Source organism: Egretta garzetta, unplaced genomic scaffold, assembly GCF_000687185.1.
Source record: "Egretta garzetta isolate BGI_Z169 unplaced genomic scaffold, ASM68718v1 scaffold256, whole genome shotgun sequence".
In the NCBI taxonomy this organism is placed as follows: domain Eukaryota; kingdom Metazoa; phylum Chordata; class Aves; order Pelecaniformes; family Ardeidae; genus Egretta; species Egretta garzetta.
The window spans coordinates 852,931-878,873 of NW_009260073.1; the positions used below are offsets into that span (position 1 = coordinate 852,931).

The 25,943-nt window shown below is 37.4% G+C and overlaps 1 protein-coding gene across 1 annotated transcript in view; it reads left to right on the top strand.

Annotated features, from left to right (window-relative positions):
• Window positions 1-14,188: 14,188 nt before the first annotated feature.
• Window positions 14,189-25,943, top strand: part of KCTD8 (potassium channel tetramerization domain containing 8) — a 44,142-nt gene continuing 32,387 nt past the window's right edge. The window contains exons 1-2 of the mRNA XM_009641288.2: window positions 14,189-14,239; window positions 15,356-15,374. Of these exons, the coding sequence (XP_009639583.1) occupies window positions 14,189-14,239; window positions 15,356-15,374 (70 nt within the window). The remainder of the gene's footprint in view (window positions 14,240-15,355; window positions 15,375-25,943) is intronic.

Here is a 25,943-nt window from a genome sequence, read left to right on the forward strand (position 1 = left end):
TTCCAGTCACCAGGGACTTCACCTGACTGCCATGACATTTCAAATATCATGGAGAGTGGCTTGGCGACTACACGGGCCAATTCCCTCAGGACTCTGTGATGCATCTCATCAGGTGCCATGGACTTATGTGCGTTTAGGTTCCTCAGGTGGTCACATTACTTCATGTAGTGACACGTTGGTTTATATCACAAGGATTAAATGCATGGCTCCGACATGATGCCAAAGATTTATGCACGCTATAAATTTTAAGCATTGTGCAAATTTAAATTTGCACATAAGTCTTCACAGGATTACATCATAAATTTTACATGCCGATTGCCAAATATTCACACTTAATACTGCCGAAGTGTTCTACGTTATAACTCTCTTTAATGTTATGCCACCCCTTGATTTTTTCCATTTCTTAGGGCAAAGACAATGAAATGTTATTGAAAGGGAAATCCTGGTATGTTGTATTGCTAAACTAGCAACAAATGTGCTACATCTGGGTCTTCTGATGATTTAAAGTTTTACTCTGTCTTGGTGACAAACAAATAATGAATCTAATCATTATGTCGAAATTATCCTTTCTGCTTTTTGCTTCTGTTTTTATACTTTGCCCTTACTTAATTTGTTGGGTGTCAAAGCCACAAAGTCAAAGCAATTAGAATTTGTTTGGTGTGTTTTCACTCTTAAGTTAAGTCCTGAAAGTTTTACATTATCAGAAGGACAATATGAACAGGTATTTATATTTAGATCAGATCTGAAGCTTGCAGAAAATGGTTCTTATCAGGTGGTTATGATAAGCATTGAAACAAGATTTTTGGGAAAAATGTATGAGCAAATTGCAAGATACTGCACGTAATAACAAGCTGCCTTTTATTTGACTTGGACAGTTTATGAGTAAAATCCATAAGCACAGAGATGCCTCTTTTGGGACAGTACTGGGTAAGGAATGCTTCTGTGGAATTTTTGAGATTTAAGGTCAATATGAGAGTGTTGGTGGATGCTTGTGTTGGTGTTCTGATTTCTATTTATAAGTCAATGTCATTAAAAGCCATATACAATTAGTCCTCTATTAGTATGACATTCACAAATAGACATCTTTTTATAAAAAAAAAGAAGTAATGAAACATTTTACCTACCCCAGATTTCATTACATGTCCCACAATTCATTTACCAAGACACACTCCTCCTGCCCTGTTTCAGTCCTGTTCCTCCAAAAATCAAAACCAAGCTCCTGGATTATTCTGATTACTCAGAATTTAAGCTTTCTTTATTATAACTTAAAATGAGTTCTGGCCTTTGTATGTTACAAAGAAAAGATTGACAAGTGCATCTTGGTCAGATGAAAAAAAAGCAGTCAAATCCTATTCCTTTCTTCCTGTCAAGACTTTATAGCCAATGTTATGACTGTAGACTTACCTTTTGAATTTGGGTGCATAGAATTCTAATTCTTTGCTGAGAGGGTGGCCGGTCACTGGAACAGGCTCCCCAGGAGGTGGTCACAGCATCAAGCCTGTTAGAGTTCATGGAGTGTCCAGACAATGCTCTTAGTCATATGGTTTAGTTTTAGGTAGTCCTGCGAGGAGCAGGAAATTGGACTCGATGATCCTTATGGGTCCCTTCCAATTTGAGATATTCTGTGATCCTGTGCTTCTATGAATTAGTATTATTTGTTTAAAAATCCTTTGTCTACCCAGACTAATCATTAAGTACCTGATTCCCAAGTATGGTTTACTTCTGTGAACTTGTGTCCCCTTTATGTCTCATAGATGAGACAGAACCTAAAAGTTCACCTACTGAGTAAGTCTGTTAAAACATACCAGAATAAGTCCATCACGTATGGACATTGTACTGAGAATTGAAACATTCCATAATATTTTCATAATCCAAAATGGTCCAAAATGGTGGTGCTGCTGTGGAAGAATAGTATTTATTAGGGAGTAAATACACTTTTAGGGAGAAAGACACTTTCAGACCACTAAAACTAATAAGGAGGTGTATGTTTCACGTTGTGTATTCAGTCACATGTCCCTCTCTGCAGCGCTGACAAATTCTGTCTTAAAATGTAAAAAAGGTCATAATAAATCGGAGCTGTGTTTTCATTGCTTCCAAAAAAGTGTCAGGTAATTAACCTTTCTGGGTTCTACAGTTCTGTAGCTTTCAGCCTCACCCCCGTTTTTTTGGCAATGCAATGGGTCGTGAATGGTATGAGCTACCTGCTGCCCACTGAAAACCTTGGTGAGATTGTGCTGAGTTGCTTCAGTGTGTTTGCTTGAATACAACAAGAGGCAAAATTTGACTGTAGGCATCTGGTTGTCCTTTATTTCTCTTCCTTCTCTTTTTGCTTCTGGCTTTCAGTCACTGAGGGGGTGGGAGACCCTAATTGTGGTTTAGTATTTGTCCAGGAGGCCCCCATCGGGAACTTCAAGCAGCCTGCCCCACGCTGAAACAGAAAACCCTGCTGTGAAATTTTGTAATTATTACTGAACTGGAACTTACTTGAAAAGCAACCAGATTCATATGGCTTCTGAAACTCTGGGGTTTCAGGAAGACCTGTGTGTGCGTGGAAAGAGAAGCGGATACATATACTGAGAGAGAGAAAAATGGTATAAAATAAAGTTCTTGAAAAGGAAATCTAAAACTGAAAAATGGCATTCTAGAAACCCTACTCAAAATCAAGGCCATTACACACAATCCTATGAAAGAGCACAGAGGAAACCAAGTTGTCACGTTCTCCCATGATGAGTGAAATCGTCAGTGCAAGTAGCAGGTTCTGAAGTCAAAGGAGGGCTTTTCCAAATTTAATAAAATTTATTTGACTATTCCATTAATGTCACAATATTGTCTCCTTTCATTCTAGAAACAGATGTGAAAATAAGCCAAAGTCTTGACCTAGCACAATGCTGATGCTCACATTTTTACTGAGGTGGAACCCAGTCTCCTTTTCTTGGCAGCTATTTCATGCTCGATTCAGTGCTTTGTAATGAGGTTTCATTATATGTGCCCTCTTACTTGGGCTGGGGTTCAGATCAAAGCATTTGCTCTTTCCCAGTCTGTCCTTGCCTATGTCAAAATGTGCCCATTTGGCTCTAGTCATCTTAATTGGCTCTCCTGAGCTTCAGTTGCCTGCGAGTACCACAGATACAACTTTTTATGGCGAATACGTGGAAGTCTGAGGCATTAAAAAAAAGGCTGGTTTCATTTGCTGGCAATTAAGATAAGGTTATTCATGCATGTAATAGATTGCTTTTTTTCCTTCTTCTAACTAATTATCAAAGGTCAGTTTTAGCATCAAAGTCCTGAGTATCTCCATAGTCACTGACTTTCCACAAAGTCAAAGAAGTTCATATCCTCTGAGGCAGCGTTCAGCAGTTCTGAATGAATGGTCCCAAGGCTTCCATCGAACCTCTCAGAAGAATAAATCTTCCCTGAAAAGGGAATATACATTCAGTTCCATTTCTGTGTAGGTTTGTTTCTGACTTGAGAACTACTCAGAGTACATCAGAAATGAGTGATGAATACATGAACAAGACATATATTACTTTGGGAAGCTTTCCAGCCACTAAAAAGAATGAAGGCAGCCATGCTTATCTATGTGTGTGTTCATCAGTTCCATCTGCTGTCCACTGATAGCAGGCCTTTGGGATTTGTTTCAGAATAAAAGTATTAGCCTAATGGACAACAAAAATATAGTGTATGTATCTACTTTAATGTATTGTAAAGAGGCATCATTCATTTCTTCAGAAAAATTATAGCAAAGGAAATGGCTTTATGGGCAGAAAATGATGTTAATAATAACAGTAAGTGTAATAAGATTAAATGAGATACGAGATTTGTCATTTGTAGGTATGAACAAAATGTTTGGCTTGCATTGAGGAACTCTGCAGTAAGGTTGCTGTCAGTGGGACGTGGTTTGATAGGCATTACTGGCCGGTACTGTTATATAAGTTTTTCCAATTTCTTCTTAATTGTAAGTTTTCTATCTTTGGAAGAGACCTGCTAGTTGTTGCTAAACCTTCACTCCGCCTTGCAAAACTGCACAAAAATCTGTTTCAAGGGAATGACCTGAGCATGGGAAAACGTATATTCTTTCTTACAAACTTTTTCTAATACATGCTTGTGATTTCGTGATCTATAGAAATACTGCAAAGAATTTGTACCAAACCTAATTGAAAAAGGTGAGTTCATGTCCATTTCAGATAGTCAAGATGTCCTAGATGGGAAACTAAGGATTCTTCCTAATAGAGATTCCCAGTCTGACAGAGGGTTGACTGTGGTACAGCTAAGAATTAAATCTCAAGTGTTGTAAAAAGGAATTCACTATAAAATCATAGGTACTTTATCTTTTTTCTTATTTTTTTAAAATGCATTGCAAACATTTATATTAATTTACAAGAGACTGAAAACAATCCTGTGTGTTTGTACCTTCATGTATATGTGTTTCAGCAGGTGTTCCTGCACGCATGTGGAGACAATGAGGATGAATGAAGGAAAAGAGTTGATTTTGCACCTTCTTGTCACTATGACTCACAATCATTTTCTGTTTCTTCAGATAGTGAGTTCATTTATCTTTTTTTCTGATTCCAGTGAATGCGTAGTGTCTTGTGTTCAGAAGACTTCTCTTAGTGTACAGTTTCACCATTTCAGTGGAACAGAGCTTTTTCAGAAAACCACCATGCCTTGGAAGGGAAGAAGGTGGAAAGGTGGGGAAAGTCCTTCCTACAGCAGTGCTTAAATGCCGGGAGACAGCAAATGACTGAGACAGTGTTCAGTGAAGACAACACATAGGGAGCAGATAATTCTCATAGTATCTTCACAGTCTTGTGTTACAATGCAAAGTTTTTACGTGAATTAGAATAGCTAAGTCTGCATCCTACAGGTATGGTTGTTGACTGTCTCCAGTAGGTCATGTGAGGGACAAAGCATCAGTTACCTGAGCAGTCGTGTCTAGAAATGAGCACTTTTTTCCCTGTTGTGGATGTCCAGATGTCTTGTTAGCATGCTGGAATCCAGAAGACTGAACTGATTGATGTAAAACTGGATATGTCATTTATAGTCAAAATATACAGATTATTTTGTTCTGCTTAAACCAGTTTTAGTAGGAAAGTAAATAGTTGTATTAGAAATAATGGAAACAATGATATTTGCTTTTTATATAACACACTGTAAAAAATGTATGTCATACCTGCTCTAGAACCTTGTAGAAAAAATCTAGTGATTAGTGAACTACAGGGAACTTACAGTAGATTGGTACCAGTATAACTGGGGTCATAAACTGGTCATAAGATTTTTTTTTAAGTATTGCATTTAATAATCTGTTAGTTTATTAGTGTAATAGATTGTTATCTCTGTAGCAGGAACTATATCCACTTCTCTGCTTACAAGATACCCAGAACAGTATGGTCTGAACTGTGGGGTTCAGAGCCATTACTATTCAGTGCTGTAGTGGCATATTATCAAATTAAGGCTGTTTCAGTGGCCATACAGGTATCATGTCCCCACAGGTGACAGAATACCAGCTTAACACCATGTCTGTGCTTCTAACCTCAGGAGTGCTGAGGGTTTTCCTATACCTCATTAACTGTGAATAATTTAAAGTTGCTGACAGCTATCATAATTTAGAGGAATGAACCCAGTTCTCACCGAAGCAAACACTGGGAGAGTTTAAGGAAGCCTTTGCAGATGCTCTGTGAAAGCTTAACTGGTTTTAATGTATAGAATGAGTGACAAGATTTTGTTTTTAATATTAGCTTCATGTCTTTCTGTTGTGATTATGCAAATACTCTTTTGTATCAAAACATCATTAAACCTTTAATCATATATATTATGTTATTCAACAAAATGAATCGTGCTAGGACTGCAAGATGTTTCATCCATAAGGAAGAAAGATCTGGAGAGAAAGCTTGTTTGGGCGGGAGGAAGAGCATTGTAGGTAGCTACAAGTTGCTTGCATGAGTAATTTTTAAGTCAGACTCCTTTTCATTTTGTCCTGCATCTCAATGAATACTATACAAGAGCTCATGGTAGGCATTTTGATTACAACTTTATCCTATGGCAGATGAGGCTAAGAAGCATTTTGTACTGAGCAGCGTTGGCCTGTTGGGCAAACACACTGATCATGTTTCTGGGCACAGCCTCTCCTGAGACACGGCGATTTGCTTGTATCTGCTTCCTAGCATCTGTGGGCCCAGGATGAGTGACGAATTGATAATGATTTTGTAAGACGAGAAAGAGGAAATATAGAAAGGAAGTAATAAGAAGAAATATAAAGACATACGAGAACATCCTCATCTTTTACTTCCTTGCCTTCACAACTTCAGTCACAGCTCTTTATAAACTGCTTTGACTTATACTGTCAGTTGGAGAACTGTTGAGCTGCTACAACAAAGGAGACATACGCCAAGGGACATATAAACACCTAGGCAGAGAGGGAAATGCTCAACTGGAAACTGTCCGATACAATGATTGCTTTTAATCAGAATGTAAAACTAGTATTGCTTTATCCTGGAAAATGAAAAATAAACCTGACTTTTAGGGATAAAACACACATGAAATATTTAATTTAAATGTCATTAGGTAAGTGTGTTAGTAGCAGAATTACACCTAAGTGTCACATTTTTAATTCCTTGGGCACAATCAGGGGAAATTCATAAGCTGTGTGAGTATTTGAGGCCAAGACAATAAAAAACAAATTCAGTTTTAATAATTGATTTGATATTGTTAAGGAAACATTTTTCCCCGATGTTTTGATCTCCAATGTATAATTGTATTAGAGGATAAAGGTACCGAGTAGAAATATGAAAATAAAATAGCTGTTCTTAACGAGCAGAAAGGAAAAGATGAGTGAACTCTGCAGTCCCAATTCACCACTATATCACTGCAGGTTTAGTCTGTGGAAATAAGAATTTTCCTGGTTATAGCAGCAGCCACATAGCAGTTGCTCAGATTTAGAGCTGCTTTACTGCAACTCTTTTTTAAGAATGCATTGGAGCCTTTCAGTTTCTTGTCTTCTTCAATAAGCAGTGGTGCTGTATATTTTTGTTGGTATAGAGTCAACCTGCAATATAACTGACAGTGGAAGTCTGCCTGGCACTGTACTATGAATACATACATACCTCAAAAATATGGCTGGGGACTCAACTGAAGGAAATTGCTATCTGGCTGTTCTGGCCAAAGAAGCGCACAGAATATGAAAGGGCAGCATTAACCTTTCCTGTAGTTCATAACAAATGAGAAATGATTAAAGGATCCTATATAGGGAGCTCTGGGATGCACAGGGAATAGTTATATGGTTAGAGATATAAGTAAAATTTAAAACACCTCCATCACTAAAAGTTAGAGCTATACTGTTGTGATTTCTATGTCAAAATACTCATTATCTGCGGTTACACAGAAACTTTCCAGTTGCATGTGAAAATTCTTGGGACTTAAGAATATTTTTTAGATTATTAGTTGCTTAAAATTCATGTCAAAATCACATTACTTGTATCTGTTATTCACTATATAAGGTCTGTACAGGGAAAATTGCACATCTTAAACCTTAATGTCAAGATGCGTGCATTTTGGTAGGTACTTTTGAAAGACTGTTGCATAGTCTCATACTCTATTTTCTGCTCCTTGGTTTCATTATTGACAAAATAATTCCAAGAACTATGCTGAAAACAAGGAACAAAAGCAGTCCAAGTAGGCTGTTCATGATTTTTTCCAGGAAAAATATATTTAGCTAAATTGTCTGAACCATGAAAAAATGAACATGTTTGGAAAATGTATACCTACAAATGCTTCATTGTCTTGGAAAGGGCTTACCTACATTTCTAATGCATATATTCTCTAAAGAATACTTAGCTCTGTGGTTTCTGCCACTCTGAAGTGTCAATCCACACTGCCCATGAGAATAAAAGCACAAGGTAGCTTTTTCCCCTTGTCTCAGCCAGATGTGACTGTGTTCATTTCCGACACAGGGGCTATGAACATATTTAGTTTGTTGCTCATATGATACAATCTACTATTCTTCAAGGGTCTGCAGGAGATAATTTTGTACTCAGCTCATTATGAACATTTTTTTTTCTCTACACTACAATCTTTCGTTCCTTTTTCCTTAATGCTTTGCCATAGCTGACAGATGCTCTGTGATTGTGAGCTTAATTAATAAAAACATTGCCCTAAAACAGCATCCAAAAGTGACTCGCTCTCCCTTTGCTTGGCTGTATTACATTTTTTGCTATCTTTTCTCATTGTCTTTAAAGTCATTCTCTTCATTGTAAAAGTTTTTATCACAAAATTAATTTTGACATAAGAAGATGATACAGATGCAAAGGTCCATTCAGAAAAAAAAGGAACACATGTCATTGCTTTTCTTAGAAAGGTTTGAGCATTTGTGAGTTTTCACTGTAGTCCTATTTGAGGAAAAAAGCTGCCTTACTGCCAGCCTCAGTGAATTTTTGATGGATCGTTTATGTAGGCAGTCCCGGAACCTCTGTCCTAAAAATGCTGAACCTGTATTACTGCTTGCCGTGGGAGGTTTTCATTGTCAGTCTGAGCTGTCTCATTTGCCTTGAGGGCAAAGACTATGCTAGTATTTGTGACTTATTTAGAAGTGATGAGTTGTCCTTTCTTTCACTTAGTCATGGAACAAAAGCTCGCCCCTTTCCTTATCTTCCCAATTTCCTTTCTCTTTTCTAGTGGAGCTGGAGATTTACATTTCTCCCAGATTTCTTTACACAGGAACATCCGAAATGGGGAAGTTCAGGTATATTTACACTAGACCGGTACAAGAAACAGTATTTTAGCAAAAGCAGCGTGCCAGTTTACTTCCCTTTCTTCTTTTGAATGCTTCAGAAAAATCCATGTCCTTTCAATGACCTCCCAAAGGCACAGCATGCAGGTAATGTGCACCTCAAGCAACATCTGTTAAAAGATAACAGAAAGTTCACTTCTTTCTGCCTTCCCAGGGATTGTCCAAGCAGTCCAGAGACTTCTCTTGGGGCAAAAATACAGAAAGAACAGCTGTGTCATTCAGTATCGGAGCTACTGTTTTTCCCAGATGGGTGCACAAGAGGAGACATGAAGGATTTATCCCATTCTGCAGCTCTATTCAGCTTCACAGAAGCCACACACCATCTGACCCATAATTGCTCTTTGAAATACATATGTAATGTAAATTCCTAAAAAGCTGCCACATTTTTATTTGAAACGTTCATGTGTTTCTCCTGAAACATCTAAAAGCAACAGACAATACAAGTCTGCATTAAAAGAAAAAACTATAAGCATTAAGGTGGTTTCATTATCAATACATCTTTCCCCACAATTTTTCTGATTACTTGTAATGACTAGCAAGTCAATCAGGCAGCCTTGGGCTCAGATTGATCACAATTCTTAAAAAAAGGAGGAATCTTTCTTAGCTATCTATGAAATTATTCATGTGATGAACAATTTCTTCATGGGACTTTCCATTTATCTCGCTGTAGGCAATAGTCATCTTTTCTGCTTCAGAGGTAAGGAAGAGGTTGTAAAACTGAACAGAGAAGACCTTGTCAGACTGAAAATGGAGAAGATACTCAATGCCTAAGTTTTTCCAAATTAATAGAGTTTCAGATATTTATTATTTAAATAAGTACTGCTAACAGGGTAGCATGACAAAACTGTTTCTTGAGTAGACATCAGTGTGGTAGCATCACTACTGCTGCAAATAATTTTGTCCTGTCTTTGTAACATCTTGGCATTTCACATGCCCCCAAACCTCTCCAAATACCTGTTGGCTTATCCATTCAAGAACAGATCATTGACAGATTAAAAGTCCATTGACATCCAATGAGGTCTCAATAATTATTACATTGAAATCTAACTTTGCAAACTTTTGGATGTTACATAATTACACAGCAGTTTCTAGAAGGGATGAGATATTTATTGGCAGTTTTATTTATGGAAAGAATAATTTCAGAGATTCTTTTGAAAAAATATTTCTTTTGTAAAATTTTTTCTAAGTAGATAAAGAGAAAAGGAAATTCATGAATTGAAATCAGCTGAATTGCAAGCAAAATCATCACTTGTAAAAGTCTACCATCCTGCTTGATAGTGTTCCTGAAGATTTCCTTACAGGCTAAAGGAACTCTGTCCATTTTTGACTCTTTTCTTGAACAAAGATTTCTGTTAAAACTACAGAAAAGGTAATAATTTATTATTTAAATTCAAGTAGTGGTTCCTTGAATGGATTCTGAATCTTCTATATGTTCAAGTCTCCAAAGTGGCATAACATAGTCATTTTTGTAACTCTGTGTGTTGGGTTGCTTCCTGTCCCATAAGACTAAGTTATCATTGAATGTTTTTTCTATTTTTTTTTTAATTAATAGGACACTCAGAACAGTGGGTTATAATTAATGCTTATGTTCTGAAGACTTTATTCAAATTCAGGACTGGTATTTTCATATTTTAAAAACACAAACTGATGGATCAAAATCTTCAGGTTTAGGTCTAAGTACATAAAAAAATAGCAATAAATGCCTGTTTTGGTAATTTCAAAACAGAGCTCAAAATTTAATTGAAGTTATATCCTTTTGGGTATATATTAGGTTTTTAGCTTAACTTCATGTGACTTTTCCTATTATTTCAATGTTATTTTCTAAGCATTACTTTTATGAAAAACTCTTTAAACCTATACATTACTGTTTAAAACTTCCAATACTTGTCCCATAATACTATATATATTTGAGATGAAAGAATCTTGCTAGATCTGTGATATAGTTCAGGCATGACATTTTAATCATCTGATAGAATGTAAGATTTATTTTTCATTAAAGTGTTACTCATCAGCAAATTGGCTAAATCCGTTATTGACCTTTCTTTTTAATTTTTTTTTTGAGATTTCAGAGTTGCAGTTCATCCTGATCTTCCAAGATCAGATTCATCTGACCTTTACTCTGTGTTTAACATTACTTTAATTCTTTGATTCAAAGAATCCCATATTGTGAAATACTGCTTTAACTTTTTCTTCTCCTGTCAGTCAAAGGTAATATCTGCAAACCGTATTGATAAGAAAGCAGAGGTCTTTCACAGAATTAATCTGTTCATGTTCATGCTGTTATTATGCTAAGATGCTGCAGTGCAATGGTTCTCTATTCTGCTTATGCAGAGTAAAGTGGGGTTTGAAATAGCTGTGTCCTGAGATAAGCTGAAATCCGAGAGTCCCTTGATCTTGTCTTACTTTGGTAAGACTGTCTGACATTAGATTACTGATGTTAATTTTTCAAACTACTACCCACTGTTAAATTCCTTGGTTGTTTTACAGAGGATAATGAGTACTGTCAGACAGTATTTTGATGGATCTTCAGTTGAAAACTACAGTCTACTGGTGTAACAGTGAAGTCCATTCAAAGGTGTGCCATTCCGTCTGTAGCTTTTGACATGAAAATCAAGTCAGTCTAAATTATATTATGTATAAGTATTTGCTCTTCCACCTTCCCTTGTTATTAGTAAGAAAGTGGGTAATACAGAGTGAACAAAAGGAATTTGGGTGAACAAATTCCTTTCGTGTTTATTGTTCTCTGTCCTGGTTATCAGGCATTAATTTCACTGCAGTCACCATTTCTACTGTTACCTGTTGCAGTAACTTTGAGTGAGTCTGCATGTAGCAGGAGCTCTGATGAGCCTTTATTTTTAGCCAGTAACCTCTTTGTAGTTGTTAGCATTAGTTCAGTTCTTATTCTTCATTACAATTTTGTTCAGCACGCAGAACAAAACTTTGGTTCCAGGTCAGGAAAAAAATATCTTTTCAAACTCCTCTCCTCTGACTGGGTATCTATAGCCACTCTTTCAAAGAGTTCTTGCAGACGATCACATTAGTTTTATCAGTCTTTTGATGAAATACAAAACAAGTACTCAGTCCTCCATGGCCGCTTGCATTTCCTCAGGCATCCTCAAGCTGTCACAGCCATGTGTTACTGAGAATGGGAAGCGGAAAGCCAGTCTGTTGCTGTGTGTTGAGCCTGAAATCCAGCAGATAAAGTCTTTTAGGGTGCTAAAATAAAAGAATGTCCAATTCAGCCTAAACAGGTACTTAGCTCAGCCTGGTTCAGTTTTATGCATGACGAGAAACCATGGATCTGAACTCAGAACAGCAAATTTAGGAATCTTCAGTCACCAGAGAGAATATTTGGGACAAAGATTTGTGTGGAAATACCTCAACTCTGCTCAAGTCCCTTTCTAGACACCCATTTTCATGGGACAGGAAAGCTCCAGAAGCCATTCCAGCTCTACTATTATGCATGTATAAACACACGTTAAAATGTTTTAATTGCAAGTCAGAAACCAGTATGACCAATCAACAACCCACTAGAAACGGGGAAGTGGCAAACAGCACAACAGGCTCATTAGGGATTTCTGAGAATGATAGTTGTGATTGTCCTCCGAGCCCTCCACATCTGAAGCTCTCTGGAATACAGAGCAGCAGTGTCCCCAGGTTTGTTCCCAAACGTCCTTAAGGTGTACCTTGGCATTGCTATTTCTGCACATGAGATTAGATCCCTCCTAGCTTCCCTTCTCTTGCAGAAGCTAACTTTCTGTGGTAAAGAAAGGTTATCTAGATAGTGGCCATTACTTTACCACACCTATCTTTACCATACCTATCTGCTTCTAGATGTTGACTCTAGTATCCATTAGCTACATGATAAATCGGGAGTGGGAAAGGATTAACCTTAGAAGGCCATTTCAGTTCACTTGTAAACTTAATGCAACAGCAGTGCTTTTAGAGTGTAATGCTTGCAGACGCGGGCTTAAAAATCACTCGAGGGAAAGCCTGGGAATTGTTTAAAAAACAACTACAAATCATCTCCTTTGTTTTAAAAGCAGAGTTGCTGATTTTTTTAATTCTTTGAAATTCAACCTGATGGTTCCCGGAATTACTTGCAAATTAATTCCACTGTGGTTTAGTATCATCAGTGGGAAGAGGAGTGTGAAGCTGAGCAAATCTCTTGCCATCTGGAATGTAACCCAAGCACCTGATAGTTCCATTCTGAGTCCCCTCAGGAAGCTTACAATTATATAAAATGTTTAATCAAAGCTGTTATGCCAAGTATAACTGCAAAGCTGACATCAACATAGGAAAAGAAAAGTTAAATGGCTCTACATGAGCTGTTCTTTTCACTAGAATTTTTAAAAGACAGGAAGAAGAGATAATCCCAACTTTACTTCCTTTATCTGTGAGTTATTAAAATCACTCTTCTAGTAAATAGTGTCCTTCAGCTATTCTACATTGTTATTGTCCCTTATGTTAATTACAGAATTAATGCCTCTAGATATATGGCTCTGTTTCATGAAGACTGAATGTTTATTCAGTTGCTTACAAGTGTGCTAATTTCTCTGTTCGAACAGTTAATCATGCAAAGTTAACTTAAACCCAACTAGCTGAAAGTGCATATTTTTATTTTTTCATTTCAGTTCTTACACAGAAAAGACTGAAACATTAGAAGCAGTGATTAAAAAATGAATACATCTATTGAGCAATCTTCATGTAATATGTATTTTTAATAGAAAATTGATAAAATAATTGATAAAAAATAGAAAATCCCACTTCCTGAAAAAGTTCTATGTAAAACCTACTTTTAAAGTATTTCTTAAAACATTGTGTTGGAATTTATGTCCAGTTAGGGTGAATTTGCATTCATAAAACTGTTGGAACATAGGCTTGTCATATTTGGAGATAGCATTTTTTTCATAGCAGCCTGGAAAAGTGTGCAAAAGCAAGTGATCTTTTGAATAGATTTCACTGGAAAAATGCTTGCATAAACAATCTTTCACTAAAAATCAGTATAAAATTTGCTTACTAGAAAGAATCAACTTCAAAATAGTTTTTAAACATCACTTATTTTCAAAAATAATATAATCTAGATTTCCAAAGCAAAATATAAATTAGTGAAGAAAAATATTAACATAAGAGAAATGATCTGCTGGATTATTGGGTTTTTTTGGAATGGAATCCTGTGAAGCTTGTAACCTCACAACATATTAGACATGCTTCAGGATATTTAGAAATGACTACTACTTAACTGAAAATGCTTCAAGAGGGCTCTGAATCTTTTAAGTACTTGCCAAAATAATTGTAAAATATAATACGTAAGTCTTCTGCATTTCCCTTATTCTTATGTTTGCAATGTGTACCACAAAATCTTGTGGTGCTAAAGGCTTGATCCTCCAGACCAGGAGACCGAAAATGCTGAAACTTGATCCTCCAGAGGAAGAGACTGAAAATGCTGAAAACCATGTAAGTTCAGTAGTATAGACAAATTTCAGCTAGGCTGTTCAATGAACCTATTATTTAAATAGCTATATAAATAATTGTCTTTATGCAAATTTAACATAGTGATAAAACTTAAAGGTTCCATAAGATGGGGATGTCGGGGATGCTGAGGCTTTCACTGCTGTACTATATCTAGTAATTGTTAAAAGATGGGTATGAGAAATTCCAATTCAGGAAAAAAATTGTGTGTTACCTTTTGCTTTGTAAACACACTCTGGCATTGAAAATGGTTTTAAAAACATGAGAAAGGAATGCAGATCTCATGTTCTCAAACTCACTAAAGGAGCTACAGATTCTTTAAAGCTAAAGCTTTGTTATGCTAACAAATTTAATAGTCCATTTTGACAGTTTGATGAATATCAGGACATAATTGAAGGACCTAGTTAGAAATAAATCCATAATCCCAAAGGTCCCATGGGTAAGGTGCACATTCAAATGCCTCTGTACTGTCTGACCTCTTCGCTATGAGGGTGGTGAGGCACTGGAACAGGTTGCCCAGTGAAGTTGTGGATGCCCCATCCCTGGAAGTGTTCAAGGCCGGGTTGGATGGGGCCTTAAGCAACCTGGTCTATTGGAAGGTGTCCCTGCCCATGGCAAGAGGGTTGGACTAGATGATCTTTAAGATCCCTTCCAACCCAAACCATTTTCTGATTCTTTGATTCTACAACAGTTGTTGCCTTAAGCCATCCAATTCTGCCTCTCTAAATGTGTAATGCTCACAGAATGTTAGAAGTATTGCTTGGAAGGAAACTCCCAAGGTCATCTAGCCCAACCTGCTGCCTGAAGCAGGACTGTCACCAACCTCATATAAGGTCAGCCTAATTGTCTAGCCGAGTCTTGAAAACTACAAAGGAAGGTGTTTCACAGCTGCTCTGAACAAAGTGCCAGTGTTGCACTGTCCTCCTGGTGCAAAAGTTTTTCACAATGTGCAACCTGAACCTCCCAAACTGCAACATGTTGCTGCAAGGTTACATTATCTTTTTACATTATCTGTCTCTATCAGGAGGAGTTTTGTTCCATCGCTTGTATATCTAACCATCAAATAAGCTGTGAGGTCAATCAATTTCTTCTCCTTTACAGGTGTTGGAGGAGATGACAGGTAATGCTAAAATCCTTTCTCTCCTCAAACTAGCAGTGAAGGCATAGCACCATGACTTAGTTTTATAATTCCTTGTAGGAAGACAGAGGAGGAATCTGTACAGAATTAGGAGAAGATGCAGTAGCGACTCTGGTTTTGTGAGATGTCCTTTTCTTCCATCAAAAAATTCAGTTGTCCCAGGCAGCAAGGAAATCTTCACCTTCATCCAGGGACAGTTTGGTTTGGAGGGGAAGGAGAATGGTTAGATCCCACCGTGTGGGGGGTGGAGTGTACCATCTGTGCTTGTTTTGAACAGGAGAGTGACTTGAAATTTTCTAAGACCTTACAGCTCCCTGGGAAATTACATTGACCTAATTAGAGCTGTACCAGAACCTCACCTACACCATTTCTTTCTACCTACCACCATTTCTTTTTTAATCAGCAGTCTGAAATTTCCATTAAGCTAGCCTAATAGCAGGTTTATCCTGCTGCTTTAAGGATTGCTTGCATTTAAGTCAGTGCGAACTCTGAAGACAAACTAACAACTTTCAGATCTGCTGGAGAAGGTATATTAGGCATGTCTGTACCTAAAGCTGTACCTGAAAGCTGCTTTAACAGACTTGCAAATAATTCTATACATAGTGAAGGTATTTAGGTTAGCACTTACCTGTCATGAAGGTATATCTGAGAGTTACCAATATTAATAAAAACTTCATATAGTTCCTCAGTGGTTATTGCCTAGAATTTGAAGCATTAAACTAGTTAATTAGAAGAAGCAGAAGAAACAAAAAACTCCTCAATAGTGCCTTGTGAAAGTTTGGGCAAGAAAAGTGAAAAATCTCAAAGAACTTGAGTGGTTCTCTCTGTCATTTTTTAAAATGTAAAGCACCTGATCCCCATGCCAGTAAATACCCATTAAATGGTGCAGAAGGCAAATGCTATCATTTCTCTCTTTCATGTCTCTGTGCCCTTTCAGAAACTCTCCAAAGATTTGTGAAGTGGCCCATTCATCTTAATGAGATACTGCCAGGCAAATGTGAACATCTCAGCGACATGGGTACAGATAGAAACCATCCCTGGGATGTCTTACGGCTTCATTCATTTCAGTGGCTCTTCTCATTTTCCCTACTCTAGTTTCATCTCTTCTGAGCTTGCTGGTAATTAGTGCATAAAGCTTTATATTTAGATAAATAATTTTGCAGCATTTTGATATTTCTTCTGCTGTTGCAATGTTTTATAAGACTGCTGTGTGCATGTGCGTGCATTGGAGAGAGGAAAAAGAACTCGATTTCTTTACCATTAACAAAGCAAATAAAACACAGGAGACAATGTTGCATAGTATTGCACAAAACCCCAAAGAAATTAGTGGAGAAGTCAGAATTTAAGCTAATCCATTTTCACTTGCATGGTATCTTCATACAACATGTCTTTGCTGACACTTACACAAGACCACGTGAGCTGTCTAAGACCCGCTGCGTGTTTTCATCAATACGGGATCATCAACCACTAAAAGAACCTCAATTTATAACTGAAATACTGTTTTCAGGCTTCCCCATCTTCTTTTCTAAGTATTTTGGTTCTTTGAACTTCTAGCTTTCAATTTTCTTTTTCATTATGCTGTTAATAAGTATATTCTCCTAATTGACAATTATTTTTTATTTGTAAAATACTAGAAACATGCTAGGCAATCACTGAAGTGATTTTACATCTGTCTCTAACTACTTCCATTTCCATTGCCCTTTCTTTTACCTAGGATTTTAATCCTTCTCATTTAGCTCTACCAACTGCATTAGATTCCTTAAATTCTATTCAATTTACTTCATAGCCTTGTCATATTACTTGACGGTCCTTTGTATAAAACATGCTGTCACTTAAATTATGAATGCTTCTATTGCTTCTTTGTAGCACTTTCTCTTTTGAGTTTTACAGGGTACACCTTCAGGTAAAATAAATTCAACCTTGTTTAGTGTGATCAAAGAGCAAGCAAGGCTTTAACTGGAATTAAGATCAGCTTCATCTCTAATGCTGCCAACAGCAAGGTTAGACCATCTGGATCGTTCCCTACAAAATAAGGTCAAAGAAGTCAGCTTCTGAGCCCAATAATGAAACCTCCTATCTGCTGAAGAGCTGAGGTTTTCATAGCAATTAGAAAGAATTTTTTATTTCATGTACATATGTTTAAGGAAATAACATCAACAAATTAAACATCTCTGCCAGGCATTCATTTCCACCTAAGCCTACCAATCGATGGTGGTAGGAGTTGAATCAGTCTTTTCTAAACATGCTAGATTCAGTTCTGCAAAGACCTATAACTAAGGTCATAGGATCAATGCAGTTTTTGAGGCACTTAAACCCTCTGATCATCTGAAATGGTCATCTACCTAACTGAATCCTAATTAGCACACCGCAGCCATTTGTTTTAAGAGATTGTATGGACTTTATAGAGCAGTTATAGCAGAGGAAGCAGTTGTTAATTATTATTCTATTTGGCTAGTATAACAGGACTTGAAAATTGGAGTTTATTTATGAGGATTTTGCTATCATTCAGTTCAGACTCTGATAAGAACTTGAATTCACCTAAAACTTTCTTGGAAGTTTATGGAAATACAGACCCCAACTGTAGGGTTTGAAAAGCTTGAAAATCTTTAGGCCATGATTTTTGAGCAGCAAATAGCTTTTAAAAAATATTATTACACAGTTGTATTCCATTGTGTTAAGGATCTCTCAAGCTTACATCTGGATACAGAAAACTGCTGCCCTGTTTTGTCTTTTGCCTCCATCAGCTCATGTGTAGATTTCCCTGGGAAAATCCTGAATTTTCAAGGATGTATCTTGCCTTGTCTTCATGAAATATTTTGAGATTTTAATATAACATCACCAAATGGAAGAGGTTGAAAAGAAATTATGTAGGAACTCTTACCAAAAGGGAGTGTAATTCTAACAAAGGCTATTGGAGGTGGATTTTTTTTAATACAATGAAGTATTGCCAATCCTCATCCTGCAGAAATGTTTTAAGTAAAATATTCTTCCACTTTAATATGGAAATACTTGAAAATGCGTTACAGCCTACACTGAACACTGTATAAAGAAAAACATTAGAAGTAGTTATCACATTAAAAATATGACTCTTTAGGCCAAATACTTTTAGAAACTGCCTGATTTTTTTTTTTTTTCATGTTAAGGATTAAGAGATTTTGCACTGCATGAAAGAATGCTTATTTCAGACCATCTGCCCCTATTGCTTTTTTGGTTTTGATTGAGTGTCTAGACTTGTATCTCTCCTCTTGTAATTAGGATTCTAAAATTGATTTGTCTTCTGGTTTCAGCAGATAAAGATAGAACGTATCTGAAAATGATATTGTTTCTTCAAGGGTGCTCATAAATCTTCTTATAAAATAAAAGAAAACATATTAAGACTTCAGTGAAATAAAGCGTAAGAAGACTTTAGGGTTAGCCTCTTGGGCTCCTTCTGTAGCTTTTGCTGCTGTTCAGTTGGACTTTTTCTTAACCTTCTAAGAAGAAATACTTGCATAACTGCTCTGACAGAATAATCTTTACCACTATGTATTTTGGTACTGAAAACTGCACAGGTAGAGTTGCTGATTTTCAGAAGTCGTTTAAAGGCAGGTGGTGGTGACTCTGGGGTACTTTGAGATGAGTAAGCTTGAGACACCTGAGAGATGCGTTAAAGAGCCCCTCATCTGCGCATCCCTCTTGCAGGTGGTCTCTGTACTAGGGTAATTTTCCCTCTTAGACCAGAGATGGCAGATTTCAGATGAAACCTGCCTAAGTTCTGAGCAAGCTTTGATCCAAACATTGCTCAGCATTTGGCATTGCAACATGCGCTGGCTCTGGTTTAACAGAAATGCACACTCTCTCAGCAAAGCTCATTATCTTGGACACGTGTTTGTCTCATGCCACAGTTTCCCGTCTGGTTTTGGCTCGAAAAGCAGGTGACAAGTGCAGTGTGTGTGTGTGCGCCTGTGTGTATCGGTAGGAAATCTGCCAGTCTACCATTTGTGGTTCTCGATCTTTTACAGGGAGGCTTCACATGAGAAAATTGGCAAAGTCACATAGTGCATTGGAAATCAATGTCTAATACCGTGTTTCTATATCTAGCAATTTATAGTGCTTTGACTTTGCTGGAGGCCTGCTTACTATATGTCATTCAAGTTCAGCTAACACTTGAATAATATGATACCAATAGATTTTTGTGTCCTTTATAGGCAATGTACTCCAGAATGACCCATTTAAGAGTTATGAGTATAATCCTGTCCAAGTTCCGCTTTGATGCCTGTTTTATTTTGTTGGTTTGGTTTGGGATTTTTGGTTGAGTTTTTGCTCCTTCTCTCCAGCAAATTCTTTCTTTGTGTATATATATTATTCTTTTAAAATGCTTTTGCATCTCATTCTACAGCAGAGGATGTGAAATATTTCTCGTTCCACTTGAAGTACAGATTATTTTCAGACAGACTCCACAGCTTTAACAAAACCATACTATGTTAAACTTTCTCCTTACAATGAAGTGGCCAGCAAACTAACATAATATTATTTGGTGACAGAGCCCAAGGGGTTTTTATTAAGCTTTATTATTATGGTACCTGTAACCATGGGGGTTTTTTAATTGTATAAATATATACAAGAGGTAAACCCTTTCCTGAAGTTCCTGTTTCTATACTCTCTTTAAAAAAACCCATAATAATAATAAAATGGGTTATAGAAATATATAAGTTAAGATACATTTCTTGTGCTGATAAAATGACATAATTGCTTGGTCAATACTGGCTTGGAATTCAGAAGTTTTTTTTTATAATTTGAATATGTATTAACAATTTTCTTAAAGTGGAAGTAAGCAGTAAGCATTCATGAAGTCTCTGGTTTAGGAGAGGAACATGTCAGCAACCTGTTGCTGAAAGACTGCCCTGTGTTTGGGGCTGAGGTACAGTGGGGAACAGGAAAAAGAAGTTGAGAGAGAAACCCTGGAAATGCTGTTTCAGAGCTGTCCACCAAGTACTTGATCGTTTCGGGTTATAAATTATACTTTCTAATTCCTTTATTTAGCATACTATATAGTAAAGAAAAACAAGCAATCTCTCACCTGCTCTTCAAGACCTGCCAGTCTAAACTAAAACTAATCAAATATATTTCTTTCATAAGATGGTTGATTATACTGCCTGATCTGAGAGGATGCTTCCTTCTTGCTTGAATAGCAAGAGCCAATTTCAGTAGCACTGGGGTAGAGTGGACAAATAACTGTTCTTCCTAAAGTAGTTCTCAAGAGAAGGACAGCCTGAAGTGTTAATGAAAGTGAATTACTCCTCTTTTATGGTTTTTATTTACTTGTGATAAACATTCTTGATCTATCAGTTTTCATTCCTAAAGTGTAAATCTGTTTGGAATTACTGAGTTTTGATAAGAATATAAAACTTAACATATCCTCCTACCAAACACTGCTGCTTGAGAGTTAAGTCTTTCTGACAGCTATTTTGCTTCTGACTGCAACGCAAGTTGGAATTTACTTTGGAAAGTGCCATTTCACAGACCTCAATTGAACTACTCATTCATTTATCAGCACTGTTAAGTCAATATTTGTCTCTTATGCACCAGAAAGAATAGGAGGAATTTCAGGGTGAATTAATATTTTTTCCCGCCTCTCAAACTGAAGATGCTGAGATGATGCTGCAAGATTGATATACCTCTTCATTGCTCTAGTAAACTTAACACCTTCAGTGCCTTCGTCCGTGAATAAGGTTTATTTCTTTTGCAGTCTTTGCTGTTCTTTGCCCTGACTGCGATCATAGAATCACAGAATTATAGAATGTTTTGGGCTGGAAGGGACCCCTAGAGGTCATCTAGTCCAACCCCCCTGCAGTGAGCAGGGACACCACTAACTAGATCAGGTTGCTCACAGCCCCATCCAACCTGGCCTTGAATGTTTCCAGGGATGGGGCCTCTACTACCTCTCTGGGCAACCTGTTCCAGTGTTTCACAGCCCTCATTGTAAAGAATTACTTCCTTATATCTAGTCTAAACCTACTCTGGTTTATTTTAAATCCGTTACCCCTTGTCCTGTCACAGCTGGCCCTACTAAAAAGATTTTCCCCCTCTTTCCTATAGGCCCCCTTTAGGTACTGAAAGGCCATAATCAGGTCTCCCCGCAGCCTTCTCTTCTCCAGGCTGAACAAGCCCAACTCTCTCAGCCTGTCCTCATAAGAGAGGTGTTCCAGCCCTTGTATCGTTTTTGTAGCCCTCAATGATGCAGGGTTTGTAGCTGTGAGGTTCACAGCATCGCTCAAGGAACAGAATAAATTCTTTGGTGTGAGGCTTTGGGCTGAGCTCTCTGCTAATGTAATTAGATGTTGAACAGAATATGATTTTGGTAGCTTAAAGCTAACTGAAGCTAAACTGCACTACAGTGCAGTCACCACTGACTTTCATATTGATCTCTAACAGTGGCTTTTCCATACCCTTGCAATGTTTATCATCAATTGTATATTGCGCAGAGTTGCTTGGGTCAGCCTGATAGCTCAGTCTGGGTCACACCTTTGCTGTTAGGTTACATCAAGTAGAAAGCTATTTATTTTTTTGATGTGATGGATGTATGTTTACAAATATAGTTAAGAGAATGTTCCATGACTGGAGTTCATGGGATTCACAAAACAGGGAACTGAGAATTTGAAGCTACATAAAGAAAATTCAAACTCTCGCTCAGGGGCTGTATTTATAACCTGATTTTGAAGAAGACAAAGTACCCTTTGGTCTCGTAGCCACTGTTCAGGAAGAGATTCAGTACTCAAATAATCCATTTCAGCTGTTTTTTTTTTTCCATTTGTGTTCTTGTCTCCTGATGTCTTAGCTTACCTGCCGCAGGTGAGTGAACTGTGGCAACTGGTGGGATAGTGGGGAGAAACAGGCTATCTAGGATTAAGCATTTTGGTGACTGCAAAAAGCATAAGATTATTGTGCTTTAGTTCCCCATCACTGCTGTGGTCTAGCAGGTGCCTGGTATTCTCTGACTCTTCGTTAATGAAGCCTTTTGTGTCCATATGCTTTCAAGGACAAACAATGCTGCTTTTTCTTGAGAGGGTGGAAAAACTCCACTCTCTTTGGGTGACGTGGTTGTCAGGCGAGAAAAAGGTTGTATTTCAAACAGTCTCATCATACAGGCTGAAAATACTTCTGCATCTAAACGGAAACAGAAAAATATGATTGCCGCTGCTGATTACTGGCACAATATAGTGGCAGGCATGAAGTAGATAAGTGTGCGTAAGTGAGATCACTTGAACAGGATTTTTAATTGCTCTGTTTTATATAACAGTGAAATAATTCTTTCATAAATATGTCTTTAGGATATGTTAGTGCTTGGCATGCCACTCAGTTCAGGTGGTGTGATAAAGCACTTAGCATTCTTGCCTTTCAGTCTAATTATATCATATTATTTTGCTATTTTCAGCATGCAGAATATAACCACTGTAACTGTAAAATTCCTGAGAAGGATACCAGGTTATTATTGCTAGACGCTAGATTTTTTCATAGTTAGTACTGGCTGTAAAATTCAGTAATTTAAGTTAACTAGGGTCCTTTCTGTAAGTTTCTATTATCAGACAGTTTATCAATCCCTTAGAAGAGATTTAGTTATTGGTACTAAGTATTGTTTGAATTAAAAAAAAAAAAAAAGTTTAACACATCCTTTTAGAGTATCAGTTTTTATTGGTCTCTACTGTGGGGATGGAGGTTTCTTATTTCTTCAGTTCAGTGGTTTTTTAAGGAAACAGACTGCAGCAGAGATCAAAGGACTACCTGTGCAGTATGGCCCTACCCATCACAGCTGCAAAGGGTGGCGTCTGGCTCAATAAACAATTATAATTAATTTTCTGTAAATATCTATAGGCATTCCTTGCCTATTCCATTTTCACTTTTCAAAGGTTAGCATGTTTAGGCAGAACATAGCCTGTACAATTTTGTTGATAGAGCAAAGCGTGTAACAGTTTGACTTTGAATAGTCAAAGGAGTTTATCCACAGCAGAGAAATTCCAGCTCACATTTTTCCACACAGTTGAGTTAATAATGAGCCAGTCAGTCTGTCTATGGATAATTAGTAAGCAGGAAATAAACACCCACTTCACCAAAACAGTGCTCATTTTGTGATTTTATTCTGCATTACTTGTTGATAAAATTTGAATTGAGGTCCTAAAAGTCTTAGTGTTGATACCCTAGTCCTGTGACTCCTTCAGTCTGTAGTCACTGGGGTAAGTTCTGTAGACTGGAAGGTGTTAATGGTTGGACTTGATGATGTTAAAGGCCTTTTCCAACCTAAACAATACTATGGTTCTGTGATTCTATGCGTTCAGTAAATGGCCTTCTCCCTTCAAGAAGGGGCTTTCTAAATACTTCTAAATATTTAGAAATTTAAATATTTTGTGTGTCCAAAGAAGAGGAACAAAGTTGGTGAACTTTCTAGAGTACAAGTCTTATGAGGAGCAGCTGAGGGGACTGGGTTTAACCTGGAGAAGGGAGGCTGAGAGGAGACCTTATCAATCTCTACAACTCCCTGGAAGGAGGTGGTAGTGAGGTGGGTGTGGGTCTCTTCTCCCAACTAACAAGTGATAGGACTAGAAGAAATGGACTCAAGTTGCACCAGAGGAGGTTTAAATTAGATATTAGGAAAAATTTCTTCACCGAAAGGGTAGTCAAGCATTGGAACAGGTTGCCCAGGGAGGTGGTTGAGTCCGCATCCCTGGAGATATTGAAAAGATGGGTAGACAAGGTGCTCAGGGACATGGTTTAGTGGTGGACTTGGCAGCATTAGGTTAACGGTTGGACTTGATGATCCCTCAAGGTCTTTTCCAACCTAAATGATTCTAAGATTCTATAGAACTATTTTCTCATTAACCTTGTTGCCCTTTTTACTTGTAACTTTCTTTATAGAAATCAGTCTGTTACATCTAGGAAAATATACCTATATCTATGTATTGAGGTTGTGCACTTGATTACATGCTTACTCTTAATGTTTTCTCATTTATTTAAAAGACATGGGAAATCGAGACTTTTGTAGTCTGTATTTGATTAACAGATTAAATGAAAATATCCCCAAACTATAATGATTTATCATCAAAGGGTATAGCTATCAACCTTTTTGTACTCAGATATGGTTGTATGACTCAAAATGTTTAAAAAATTGAAAGTATAAAAAGCAAACCTCAAAGATTTAAAAAAATTACTCCGTACCTTGTATATATAACTTTGAAGTCATGGTCTGCAGCCTACTTCATGTCATCCAGCCTAAAAAAACTCCTTCAGGCTTCCTGTACCTTGCAATTTTTTATTAAAAATTTCTTTAAGCTTTAAAACCTACAGAACTTCAGAAAGTACTAACTTTCAGAATTCTTCAACTTCTTATAGAAGGATCACTACTGGGAAATTGATGCCCCATATCTACAAAAAACTATATTCAGTCACAAATTACAAACTTTACACCATGCGTGGATAATATCAATTTGTCATCATGGAATTTGTCTGGATGCTGATACTTGTTAGGTAGAACAAATGAATTAATATGTGTCCCAAAGGAAAAGCACTTTCCTTCTGAATATTTATAGGTGTTAAATTTAGTTTTATTAGAACATATTCATTCAGATTATTTGGATGAACAATCAATGAATAAAAGAAATGAACTGTTATGTGTATCATTCAAAATACTTCCAACAGGCACTGAATTCAGAGTCACTTATTTTTCATTTTCTAAATAGATGTTTATTGCCCATGTTCCTCTCTTAGTGGATAAAACACTTTACAGTAGGTAGTGATGCCATGTAAGGAGTGATACAGCGACACATGGGTACCATAGATAGCAAAAAAAGATACCAAACCACGGAAACTTTGAAATTCTTTTTGAAACTCACATTTCTGATGAACACATGTAGAGTTAGAGACCTGATTGCCATTAAGGAAACTTGGTGGGATGAATCACACGACTGGAATGTAGCTATTGATGGCTACAGGCTGTTCAGAAGGGACAGGCGAGGAAGGAGGGGTGGAGGCGTTGCCCTTTGCATCAAGAAATCATTACAGTGCGAAGAGCTGACCCTGAAGAATAGCCACGAGCAGGTCGAAAGCTTATGGGTAAGAATCAGAGAGAATGGCAACAAAGAGAACCTGGTGGTTGGTATCTACTACAGGCTGCCAGATCAAGAGGAGCCGACTGACGAAGCGTTCTTCCTCCAACTCCGGGAGGCTTCGCGCTCGCAGGCTCTAGTTCTACTGGGGGACTTCAACCACCCCGACATCTGCTGGAAAACCAACACGGCAAGCTGTAGGCAAGCCAGCAGGTTTCTTGAATGCATTGAGGACAACTTCTTAAGCCAGATAATAGACACCCCTACCTGAGGGAATGCAATACTGGACCTGGTGGTCACCAATGCAAGCGAGCTCATCAGAGATGTCAGGATCGGAGGCAGCCTGGGCTACAGTGATCATGCGCTGGTAGAGCTCACGCTCCTGAGGGAAATGGGAATAACAAAGAGTACAGTCAGGACCCTGAATTTTAGAAAAGCAAACTTCCAGCTCCTCAAGGAGATAGTCAGAAGGACT